Source organism: Buteo buteo, chromosome 2 (assembly GCF_964188355.1).
Source record: "Buteo buteo chromosome 2, bButBut1.hap1.1, whole genome shotgun sequence".
Classification (NCBI taxonomy): domain Eukaryota; kingdom Metazoa; phylum Chordata; class Aves; order Accipitriformes; family Accipitridae; genus Buteo; species Buteo buteo.
In genome coordinates, this window is record NC_134172.1 from 11,407,541 (window position 1) to 11,421,161 (window position 13,621).

Sequence of the window (13,621 nt, forward strand, 5' to 3'; positions counted from 1 at the left end):
TACAGACTTTTCCTGGTTTATTTTTTGAAGTTTTTGAGTAAACTATTTACCTGGTTTTTATACAGTTTGAAGACTATAGGATTAAAAATAGTTTATTATAAGCTTATCCCATATAAATAATGCTATCCTGTATTGCTTTAAAAAATGTACATAACAGATGACTGCTGTTACTGAAAAACTGCTTCAATTCCTGAATCATCAACTGAGTCCACATAAAACTCCTGAAATAACTGGATTTTAAAACAAATATGTGCCACACAAAGTGCTGTAGGCACTGTAGGAGAATGGGCTACGTTGCTTACAAGCTGTAATTGAGATGGTCACGTACCCAAGGCAGGGACAATACAGCAGAAGGAGTTAGCAGCCATAACTGGTAGCAAACTAACTGTGCACCGGCAGTTGAGTGCCACTCCTTGTCTGCACCAGAACCAAACACACACATACCTTCTCACATCATATTTCCATCTAGACAAAGGCCTGTCTCCTTTTAAGTGTGAAAAAGGCAATCCAGCAAATTACGAACATCTACCTACCAGCAACCACAGAGAAAGGTCCTGGGAGAGACAGATCCCTGGACAATCACCTGAAATGGCATCTGTCCTCCAACCCCAATCCCTGCAATGTGACAGCTGGCAGGCATTGACTTCCAGAAGCAGACTACCGAAAGAATGGAGCATTTTTCTGCTCTATAGTAAAGAAGGACCAAGAATTAGGGTTGTTTCAGATCCTATGGACTTGACTTGACATATTTCTTAAGTTAGGTATTCAGCTAAGCGCAAGAAGCCTGTGAAACAGTTTGCTTGAAATAAGTTGTATGATGAAGCATCATACCTGTAAAATAGTAAAAGCAAATAAAAAAGTATGAAAACTGACATTTATACATTATGCTAATGTCTATCCTTTCTGCGTATGTTAAAAATCTTTGCCATTTTAGATCCAAACTGATGGGTTTATTTATCATGTCTTGTGTGGACTGAATGTGTCATTAATACCTTGATTAGTCTTTTAATTAGATGCTACATTAGTCACCTGGTTACTGTTTATTTAGTCGGGCACATATTCATTTAGCAAACGAACTAAAACATATTTTAGCTTATCATTTGTGTTGCATAGCAACCACAGAATGATTTTTTCATAGTATTGAAACTAGAAGTTGACACAGATAACAACAGACTGAGTAACACCAAATGATTCATTCTAAAGGACCACATAGAGAAACCAGAGAGGTAGAATAGCCTTCTGTAGGTTTTTTTCAAGAATTGTGCACGGAATGCAAGCTAATAACAAAGCTACAACTCTATTTTCAGTTTCTCTAATGTTCTCCCTTTCCAGAGTACCAAATTATATGCCTCTTTTTGACATATCTGTTCATCTGTTCAAAATAATCTATACCCTGTGATAATAATCTTATATTTATTATCATTTTCCTGTCAAGTCAAGTTAAGGCAAAAATGAAAAATGGGCCTTCCACACATGGTTGCTGAGCAACAGCAAATAAAAGATTTGCTTTTGTGCTACCGCTTCTTTAGTCTTTATTCTTGTTGGTGGCCTGTATAAGAGATCTCAATTATGAGTGTCTCTCACAAGAACATCGTCGTTTGGACTACAGCAAGTATTCTGTTTTAACCTATATGACTCAACATTACAAATACTTGTAAAAAAAATAAACAAGTAATTCCCTGAATGTCAGATGCTTTGTAAAAAAATAAACAAGTAGTTCCCTGAATATCAGATGCTTTCTTAGCACATTTTTTTCATATTTACAATGTTATTTTCTAGACAATAGTTTCTGATGAGATTATTGTACACAGTATCCGCTAACAGGTTAGAATTGTTACTCCTATTTCTTTTCATCTGTATGTGTAATAAAATTTTCTATAGTTAATATGGTATCCACGAAATCTGCTCATCCTCTGAGGCAGCCTGTTAATAATTTACATGCATTCATCTCCCTTGATTTTTTTTTTGATCTTCACATACTTTGATAAATAATCCGAACAGCATGGGAGAGAGATGAAGTTTCACACTATTCCACTTCTCCAGATCTCCCCTTGCCTGAAGGTAGTACTGCCAATCACGCCATCCTTTATTCAGACGCAACTGTCAGTTTTCAATGGTGGTGTGATTAGACCGTGAAACTGCTTATTTCCCTTAAATTATTAATATTAACACGAAATCATTTTAGAGTTTAAGAGATTAAGTAGGAAAAAAACCCTTCACTACAAGAGAAAAAAAATGATCCTTGTTAACTGGAACAAAAATAAGGAAATAAAATGCGCAGAGGGAATGCAAAAGCTTTTCTGAAGAGCCACTCCCTTGCGCAGCTGTGGGTGCTATAAAAGTACTGAACTGCCGCCCCGTGGGAGTTCACCGGTACTGCTGGGTGTCTCGCAGGTTCTTCACACCAAGGTGAACTTAAGGCGTGAAAACAGTGCAACTTTATTTATTTTGCTTTATTATTATGTTTTATTACAAAATATTTATTATTATTTGCTTTATTATTATGATCTCACTGTTACCCTTCTTTCCTTATAGGCTGTGTTATAAATCACAGTAATTTTACTGTGCTCACTATTAGTACCCTGAAAATTGAAAGACTTCTGAAATGCTATAAAATGCTCACAAAAAGAAATTACAAGAACAACATTTGCATAGCTAAATCCATCCCACTGTAAACAAAAGGAGTATCACTTTTTGCGATAACTACTGCAAACATTTTCCAGTATAAAGTCACTGACATCTTTCAGAATATCATGTATCAATGAGTGAATTTAAAATACTAGTTTGTCAGCTAATGTGTTTCAGATGTAACTGGAGTGTTTTACATCTGCCACATCTAGATTACTTCAACCCTATTAAATTTACCATTCTAAATTATTAGAGATTTACAGCTCTTGTAAGTCTTCTGTCTCCTTTCAGCTCTCATTCTATTGTAGTCTTTATGGCTGAAGAGAAGAATTGTTTCTAAAGTACAAAAATACTATTATTATTAATTTTACAAGTGCTCTTAGAGGTTTCATTGTGATAGACATGCATCATCTAGAAGTGACACCATCTCTGCCATCTGTCTGGTATGAAACATGAAAATACTGTATAAATATCAGAATAGACATGATTTGCTCATCCATATTAGTTTTTTTTAATATATATATGTATATATACGTGTATGTACACGCATACACAAACACACGACAAACTACTTCACATTGCTTGAAGAATATGCCAGCAACGGTAGCTTTGTCACAGCTGAGACACGGGTGTTCTGCATGTACCTGATCCAGACCAGGAACCTAACCAAAGCCCATCGTGCTTTTCTTACAGGCTGCACGTCCAGCTTCCCTCATGCAAAGCTAACAGATGGGAACCGAGCAAGCGCAGTACTTGCTCCGTGCAGTATCAGGCTGGGGAGATAATTTCGAGTCAGGCACTTGAAAGTGCTCACACCTTCACTAGTTCAGACATACCTGTCAATTATTCCTGTTCGTGCATCCAACAATTTTAGTATCACAAGACCTTTTGACAATGTGTTTTGGCAAATATTTTCTGATCATGTCCTTAAACAAAGGAAAATTGTTTTGTGAGATTTTGGTTTTAGTAGAATTTGATCTTTGCCCTTCCCCCCCCCCCCCCATGTTTATTGTACTGCTCCATGATGGATTTTGTTGTTGTTAGGTATCTTGAGTTTCTAGCCTCATACTTGAACGAACAGTAGAAATAAATACTTAAAAGTATGATGATGTTTCAAATCTCGTGGTCAAGGCCCTTTTCCATGTCTTAAACTGTAATTTCATTTCTGCCTGCCTCTGATTAATGTCAAGTTTTTGCACTTAATCTTATTAAAGTTGTGTCAGCAACTTGAGGGAGTTCTATAATCAAATCTAATTGCCTAGGCCAGGTATCTAAGGCACGAAACACCTATGCCAAATTGCAGACAGAGGCATACTAAATTTATGGTAAACTTAGAACCTTAATCCTCCAGGAGAAGTTTCATGTTTCCTGAAATCATGGACCAGTTGTTTTATTTCCCAGTGCCTCACGACTAAATGCTTTTACAAAAACATTTTGGCAGATTGAATCCAGATATTAACAACCCCCCTTATGCAACTTAATTCTTTTAGTATCACCTGTGTCTCAGAGCAAAGGGGGAGAGCAGAGTGCAGTGGTGACCATGCCTGTTTTCACTGCTTTTAAGCTAGGATGACTTCAGGCTCCATCCCCAAAGATGCCTAGAATCCAGACCACTTCGTTATTGTACAAGAACCAAAGTGCACAGGCAGCAAAAAAAGCTTTTCAGAATAGAGTCTGCACTACCATCTAGTGGAACATAATGGTGCCTTCAGAAAACAAAAATTGTGCAATAATGAGTATAAATCCAAAAACTTTGAAGTCTCATTGTGAAAGAAAAGATAGGCAAAACTAAAATGCTTTATAAAATTTTTTTAAATTAAGTATTTTTTGCATTTCCAATAATCTGAACTTGAAAAAGCATATAAAAAAATGACCTAGAAAAAGTTGCCTAAAACTCTTTTACAGCTCTTTTCAGAAAGCTCATCTTAGTATTTTAAACCTTCAGTTCCAACTTATTTTACATGCAGATTAATGATTTACCAAATAAACCACAAAGAACCAGCATTACTACAAATACCATTCTACAAGTCACAAATGGCCATTTCCATTAACTTTCCATTTTCATTACCTTTCATTCCATTTCCATCACTTGTATGAATGACAAGCCTAGAGACAATCCAAATTCTTCGTTTGGATGCTGTTGTCACAGTTCGCCCAATTTATCCAGCTGGGCTTCGAGCTGAAAGTTACAACAGAGCACCCTTTCAGTGGTTATCATGTATGTTCACTTTAGCTCAGAGAACATTTCACGATTCATGAAAAAACAGGTAAAGGTTCCTATAAATTCTAGGTTGAAAATATTGCAACACAGTAACTTCAACTAAACTTCCAGAAAGCACCGAAAAAACATGCAAAATATTAGGGATTTCAGCCTATCAGTTGAAATATTTCTCCCATGTTGAAGTCTGCATAGAACTGTCTTGCAGGATATTCTTTATTAAATTATTAATCTTTGTGAAATGCTTGGTAAGCTCCATTTGAGAGTCTCTGAGAGTTTGTAGAATAACACATTAGCTTGCTAATCCAACTGGAATAAAAAACCTTATTTGAAATTCCACGCTGGAAACAACCACCATTAAATGTGTGCACCATTTTTTGTCTTGGGAATCTTATCCCAGTTATCCAGTACAAGTAACGACCTTCACTCAGTACCTACAGGCAGTTATCACTTTGCTAGCATTATCTACATTGCAACTCAAGTTCTATGCATAGATTAATGTATTTTTAATTACTACACAATTTTTGCATCCTGACTTAAAGCTCAATTTCCTGCTACATGCCTCCTTTTTTTGCCCAGCTGGACTTGCTGCCTGCCCATCTTGGAGAGCTTGGGGTCAGACAGCAAAATGCCCAGGAAGACCTACTGCACAGACCCAAGAGTGCTCAGGAGTTCCAGTACATTTACTGATCTTTAACATTTAAAAAAATATACTTGAGAGTCATAATTCAGGTTGTAAAGGACTTCAGCAGGTCAGCCAGTTCAACCTTCTGCTGAAAGGAACTACTTTGCTTAGCTAATAAATAAATAAAATTGATCATCAGTTACACAACAGATTCTTACCACGCACCTGATGAATGAAATCAGAGGACAGCCGGGGTGCTGGGATGTCACAGCTTTCTTCTGTACGTCATATTCTTGCACTGAGGCTGAGGTGCACTTCCTGGCAGGAATGGACCCCGCTGTCCCCAAGCCAAGAACCATCCCTACCACGGCCTGGATGTGAAAGGTTGGAATCTTGCCTAGCTTGGTCTATCCCTGAACCTGTTTCTATACGGATCTTAAAGGGAAGAATGATCACTATTAGCCCCTAATTCCTTTGCAATAAAGTTCACAGCTACTGAGGACACAAAGAAAGGGGAAGACAGGTTGGCATCACTTTGGTAGCACCTGAAGAAACAGACAGGCGGTAGTCTGCTCAAACTGGATTCCACTGGAGGTGACTGGCCAGCAATATTCCCTGCATCACCTCTATCACATGAATACAGATTAGAGAACTTTCCTCCCTGAGCTGCCATCTAATCCGGCAGATACATTCACTTCATAACTCTGAAAGGAACACAAGTGGATTTTTTTACTTTAGCTGCTTTGCATTTTTCAAATAATGTATTTCAGAAGGTGGCTGAGAATATTGCTCAGAGCCTGACAGCCTTACAAATCAGTAGGAGAACATACAATAATAAAGTTAGACACTTTGTTAAAATGTATAAAAACACCATTTGTGATTAAACAGCCTGACTCCTTCAGCAACCAGCTACAGCCACAGATAGGTCTGGGACTGTCTGAAGTTTTGGTTCTTTCTACCAAATATCAAAGGTACCATCCAACATTCAGAGGTTTTTGGGGGAGAATATAAATAATTAAACTGATTAAAACAGAAGACTCATAGGAAACCAATTTTGTATTCAGCTCTTAGCTGAGAAAATACCTAAAATAACCACATTGGTAACTGTATTGGCAAACACTGCTTTTAGATGGAGACGAGGAACTGAACTGATGGTCCAAAACAGTTTAAACAGCACGGCAAACGTGAAGAAAAAAATCTAGGCTTGGCTGAGCCCATCCAAGTAATAACAAATCCATCTGCAAGAGTGCCTTGCACAATTATTTCTGCTCTCTTAACAAGGTCTTGTGGATACATAGGCAGCATTCTTTTGCAGGCACTGATCCAGTTACTGCCCGTCCTGCGGGACTGAACGGACGGTTTGATTTTGATCCAAGTCTGGAAAATGCAGACACCTGATCAGTACTGGCACTGCCAGGAAGCATGCCGTCCAGAAACACCTTGCCATGAGGGAGCTAGGAAGATGGGCATGCTTTTACTTGGCTTTAGCTGCCTTCCCATTCATTAGCAGAAGCCCTTTATTCTGCTAAAAAAGGAAGATATCTCCCCTAGGAAAAAGAAACCCAAAACTTAACATAATTTTGTAGTTAGTATTGATAAAGATTATCCCGTGGGGTCCCTTCTAAATGCAGTAGTGACTGGGTGATGAACTTCTGCAGCTTTTATTTATGGCTGATGAAAACTGACTACTAGGAATTCAGACAAGTTGTAGTTGTTTAAGGGAAGAGGTATCATAATTAATTATGGTATTATAATTAATTATAAGCTAATGTTTAATGCAAATAGGATCATTTCTATGGCTGTTTTTCTGTAATAGATAGAGGATCCAATGCCTCTCTTCTTATTTATGCAGTATGTAGCTGCATTCTGTATCAATATCTACCTTACCAAGCAGGTGGAAGGACAGGAAAGAATGCCACATGTACAAATCTGCTGTTTCTAAATCTAAGGCAATTATACACAGTTCTAGGTCCTTTTGAAAACATAAGTAATAACAATTGATTACTAAGTACTAGAATCGTGACAATTTGTTCAACTGATCATTTTAAGAGAAAAATTTTTAGACACTTAATTTGAACAAAGGACCTACTAATTCTTACATGTGAATCTGTTGCAGACTAACAAGCATGGAATTCCCCAGCTCAGTATCCCGTACTTCTCGCTCCACTTTCTCTCATGTGAAACCCAAGAATCTACCTACACATCTTACAGCACAGCTACCTAGGTTAGAGTAGTCAGCATACATGACTATTTTAAAAATTCACCTCATCATATTACCAATTAGGACAGGGATATGCAAAAGGGAGGAAAAGGGAGTGTGTGTGTGTAGAGGGAAGCAACACGCTGACTTCCGTACGAACCATTTATTGAATAAATACATGCATCATAATGTAGAATTACATGAGCAAAAAAGGCAATCTGTACAAATTGATTACCCTTTGTTCTCATTTCAACTCTCATCATTTGCTGCAGCTCTGATAAAGGATTCAAGACAGAAAATTAGAACTCTTTTAATCCAAATCCAAGCGATATGCATGCTGATTTGAGTTCGGGTTATACCACTGCTATAATTAAGAAAGCTGGTTTTCTTGTCAGTGAAGCAGAATAATTCTAAAAACAGTTTCAATAGTAGAGAACATGTGTTGGTACATACAGGTAACAAAGCTTATTTTTAGCCATTTCTTAAACATCTTCATATGTTCATATTTTAAGGCACAGGATAAACAAGAACTACATGAAAAGCTATCAGTTGATACTGAATACATTGACTTGATAATGAGGTGCAATTTTTGCCCAGAGGAAAAATAATGTTTGTCCTTCCTCCTTCCATATAAACGGAACAATCAGAATTTGGTAACTATGATACAGAGGTTTGTTTCCACTATCAAAAGAATCAATCTCATCTAGGCAGTCATATTCTGATCCAAATTCACTCAGGAGAACATTTCTAAATGTTGACATCCAGGACTGATTACAGTCAGTGGGAATTACTGCTGCTGAATTACAATGACAATTCAATCTCTTCATTTTAGATTCCTAAATGGGAACTGGGCTCTTTTAAGAACCTATCCCTAATTTTAGGTTGTGAGCCATTTTGGAAAGCTGTCCTATACGCTTCATTCAGTTACTCACTTTGTGCTATCATCTCACATTTACCCAAACACAGCATTATTTTCCCCCTTGCGACTTTGGAAGACAGAACGTGCACTTTTTTTTGTTTAAGTGCAGAGTCTTCTAACATCTGTCCCCAGACTTCACTTAAGACCTGAAGCACCAAATCAGTTTAACAGCCCATTTGTTGGCTATGGATCAAACTCTGGGGAGTCACTGGCCAAGATGTACAGCTAAAGTCTTTCCACCTCAGGCTGAACCAAGTCAAAAGACAATCATGCTGAACTACTGCTCTTAGACCTCCTTCATTTAGATCAGATTTCACTTTCTGCATTTTCATTGCATTAACAATAATTCTCTGTCTTTCCATTCTTAACATTTTAATGGAGACCTAGCAAAGAAAATATGTACTTCATAATATATTACATTTTATATGAATATATGAGTGTATATATAGAGAGATACTCATACATTCCAATATAGAGTGAAGCCTTCAAATGGAAATGTTTTCTTACAAAGAACCTCTCTCTATTGCCCAGTCCATCAGAAAGTAAGAGCAGCAATATTTACAGTGTAAGCTTGTTTGCTAAAATTGTCTTGTATAAAATGCGGCAATAAGAAGGCCATCACTGTATAGAGGTGTATGCATGTGTGTCACACACATCCGTGACATAAGTTCATGTTAAACTGAATTTAGACAAACTGAAATGAGTCAATTCTTAAACTTGAAAAAGACAAAAAGCTACATCTATGGTAGGCACTTTGGTACATCTAGTAGTGTAGGCATATTCTACATCCAGAATTAAGGTTCTGTCAGTAATCTTACAATAAAGCTAATTTCAGGAGTTTATATTCTGCTTTAAAATTCTTTCTTGTCTGAGAGATCATTCTAGAATCTTAGCTAAGTAATATACTTTGTCTGTCTAATTGCATACTTATCCAAGAATGAGGGCATTGGCTCTGAAAGAGCTGAACTGTTCTCTTGGATTCTTAATGCACATTTTTATAACAGTCTGAGAAAACTTACCAGAAAAAGAAAATTCAGTTCTGAATACAAAAAAATTTCCTCATAATTCATAAAATCAGAGTTATGAGCTCAGCTATTCAGGCTGACACTCTCCCTTCAACTCTCAACTGTCTACTTTTATCAGTTTGTGCTAATTGTATCACTGCTGTAGTCTTGCAGCAGACTATGGTAATGCTTCAGTAGAATGCCATTATTTCTCAAGAAACCTGTGTGGACCACTGAAGTGCATTTTTTTCATGCACCAAAGACACTAAGTAGCAATGAAGAAACTGTAAAGACAAGTCAGTTTCAACTCAATTTCACACTTTCTTACCTATTGGTGTTCCATTTGAGTATTACAGAAGGTATAGCACAATATACTATTTAGCACAGTATTGTATAATAAAAATAACATATGTCTTGTACGTATGCCTACTATATGAACTTACATTGCAAGCTGATTTGTATACCTTATAAATCAGTGGAACATGGCAGTAAGGACAGTTCTAAGTGGTTAGAGATTTTGTTTATAATACAGAAAAATCCATGTCCTCATACCTTCGAAAGGTCACATGTCTAGTACTATAGATTACAGGAATAAATAACAAAATCCAAGTGAACCTGTATAATAAAACTGTACTGTTTGTTATGTTTACTCCATTAAATGAAAACTCAGATTTAGAAACTGTGATTCATGGACCTCATCCTCTATTTATACAGTATTTATAGAACTCTCATTTTTATTTATAATATTCTATAGCTGATTTTCCAATAATACATTTTTATATAAATATTAAAATGTTAATGTTTTGTACATTTTAAGCTAGCCACACTGGGCCAGAAACAACAAAGTAAAAATGTTTTTCTACAGTTTGTTTTTGAAGAATATCACAAAATGAGTAAGACCATTGTGCTGCAAAGACAAGAGAGATTCATCTGAAGAAATTAACATGCATTTAGAGGAAAATATCTATAACCTTTATCTAATTTTCTTCTGAATTCAAACCAGCATGAAAGAATTATAAAAAAATAGTATATATTTACATGGTACAGTATACCTTCGTGAGATATAAAACAAGGCAGGAAAACAGCAGAACATAATCTTTTCACTTTCTAATAGGTACAGCCATCATAAAGATCAATTTAAACACAAAAGGTTACCTTACTGTACTATTGCACATTACAGTAACACTTAAAATTGTTTAGCAAATTAAAATACAAAGTTTAACAATGAGAAAGGCTATGTCTACATAAAATGACCAAGTGTTATAAAATTATTGGGTATGTGTCTAAGAACTAAATCAGTAAAGCTATAAAAATAATATTGGTACATCTGTGAGAACAACGCTTTAAAAATATATAAAGGTTGGCAAAATTATGCGTGGAGAATTCCCAGTATCCATGGGCCTAACTTGCACCATGCGGCCTTGTACCATCTTCTGTTAAATCATACCTGAAGATGAAAAAAACAAAGGTTTTGGTTTTTTTTTTTTACATTTAGCATGCATTATTAAAACTATTATTAACACACTAGTTATTAGTATGCAGTATTATTATTAATAAAGGAAATATTATGCTTACCACTGGGTCCAGCCTTTAGCAAGTTCTTCCGACGCCAGAGGTATTAATAACTGTGGAAAGTTAAATTAGCAATCAATGCATTATGTGTGCCTTTCATTCTATGTCTTTTAAAGATCAAATCTGACAATCCCGTAAACTACAGTATAAGTAATGCCATTAATAAACAATATATCTTACATCCTTGTCATCATAGCTATCTGCTCAACTTGTAGTAAAGTTTCAAGTTGCTGGTTTTGACCTAAAAAATCTATACCATTTAGTGATATGGTCCCAGAGCACCTCACAGGCTTGAATTCTGAATATGGCATATCTTGGCAATGGCAATCAGCCGATGTGTTTACACTAACACCCCTCCTGGTAAACAGGAAAATTAAGAACACCATTCACCATGAACTGACCACGATTCTGGTATCTCTCATCCTCTTTACAGAGCTCAAATATGGCAATTTGCAAGGGTGTAGTAATTTACTATTCCTTTTTGCGTGCTCCAAATCACATATGTAAGAAATAGTGTGATTTAATGAGTGCCTATAGAACAGTGAAGTTGTAAACACAATAGCTGGTTTTGGCATTGGGAACGTCTCCAGTAGCAGTTCTTTCTCACAGAATTTACAATCTGGAATTTTAATTACTAAACATACATTTGTTCTGTGTGTTTCTCGAAGTACTCTTGCTTGTCTTTCCAGTTTTGTCTGAACATTTTCTGAGATATCATCTGTTTTCTACTGGTTGTTTTCTTTCTCTGACTCTATGATTAATAAGTCTGACATGCAGGTTTCTTTTGTTACTGTGAGCCTCAGAACTTACCATTCTCTAGAAGAGATTACTGACACATCATTTGATGTCTGTTCTGCAGTTTGTTCCACCCCTTACTGAAGCTTGACATCTAAGCCATCTATAATTTTTAAAAGCTTTGTACCTCAATCAGGTGCTTCAATCAACACTAACAAGCTCATATCACAAGAAGACTTTAGTCTTGTATAACAACATGCTGTATTAACAGAATTTGCTTCTCATCAACTTACTTTGCCAAGCAGCCCTTTATCTTTGGACAAGAAACCACCGCTGTTCTTCACTGCCACGTCTAGTGTTCTTCTCTGTACTTCCGGCAGGGAAACACTGAAATCAAATCTGACGGGCAAAGTGATGCTTAGTGAGAATTTTGTACCTGAAGTGCAAGTTGATTTCCTACAGCTAAACAATTCAAGTCATAACCAAACCATCCGCCTCCCCAAACAAAAAATAAGGTCTGAGATAAACAAAGAAAAAATTCCTAATGTTTTCCCTAAAATTCTTCTTCAATACTATGATCAATATCAACATCAAATGTTTGAGACTTCTGTTACCTTTGGTCTCTAAAAGCCATTGGTAAAACAAAACAAAACAAAAACCAAAACCAAACCAAAGAAGGAAAAGGTCAACCAATGACTCTCCAGAGAAGAGAATGAGGAATCATACTGTACTGACAGCCCAGTGTCACTATTCCCCAAAGGGAAAGACTGGTCAGTCTTACTGATCCTCCATCCTTGATAATCAGAGCTCCTTTTCTTTCCTGGCACACCAAGGAAACCTACCAACTTTTAAGGAAGAACACATTTTGTTTGCTAGATCTGAAACTTACAAAAGGTGAGGGCAAGTTTGTACCACAATCTACATCTATTTGTCACTACAGTTCTTAAACAGCTTTGTTGCTTTGCAATACATTTTACTTGGAAAGGCACAGTAAAACTAATCTATTATCTGGAATAAACAGGAGAGAGCTGCATGACCAGGGAAACGTACCAGGGCCTCTAACTAATGATTTACAGATTTCCCTTGGACAGAATGAAGCGTTGTTTTCCCCAAATTAACTTTCAGTCTGTAGAGAAAGGTTGTCTTTATTGAAAAGTGATGGGTGGGGGAGTAAGGAGTACACGTGTGAGGGAAACTACCATCAAAAAGCTGAGTGCAAAGATAAGCGTTTTGGTACCATATAACATTGCACAAGCTTGCACACTTCCAACCTATGGGCCAGGATATAACCTACAAGGAAATTTCCTGGCTCCCTGGCTGCTGAGAAGTGCCACCAAGTTGACTGACTGAACAATTTGATCACACGTAGACACTGGCTGGCCAGTCCCACACAGAGGCAGCATCAGTCAGCCAGGCAATCGGCCAGTCAGAGTCAGCATGCTTCCTGGCAAAAAGATATACCAACAGCATTGGCCAGCTAAAAGGCACTCGTGTTCTGAACCCTGCCAGAAGACTGCACGCTGCTTCTTAGCTACCAGCACAAAGGGGATGTAACTGACACAGGAGAAGGCAGAAAAGTGGCTGATACCAGAGTAAGAAGGGCTATAGAGATAACAGGGAATAGAAAGATGCAAAGAGCTATTATAGCAGAAGAGAAAGGTATGATCAAGTCTGGTGGTGACAACTAGGAGCCTCAGTGGCTCATCCATTCAGGTAAGCT

General features: G+C 36.9%; 1 protein-coding gene across 4 annotated transcripts in view; it reads right to left on the reverse strand.

Moving 5' to 3' along the window:
• Positions 1 to 7,819: 7,819 nt before the first annotated feature.
• ESYT2 (extended synaptotagmin 2) overlaps positions 7,820 to 13,621 on the reverse strand; it is an 89,770-nt gene continuing 83,968 nt past the window's right edge. For all 4 annotated transcript variants that reach the window (XM_075045500.1, XM_075045492.1, XM_075045509.1 and 1 more), the window contains 3 exons: positions 12,195 to 12,300; positions 11,170 to 11,219; positions 7,820 to 11,041 (listed from right to left, as the gene is read on the reverse strand). In XM_075045500.1, coding sequence (XP_074901601.1) covers positions 10,996 to 11,041; positions 11,170 to 11,219; positions 12,195 to 12,300 — 202 coding nt within the window. In that variant the 3' untranslated portion in view covers positions 7,820 to 10,995. The remainder of the gene's footprint in view (positions 11,042 to 11,169; positions 11,220 to 12,194; positions 12,301 to 13,621) is intronic.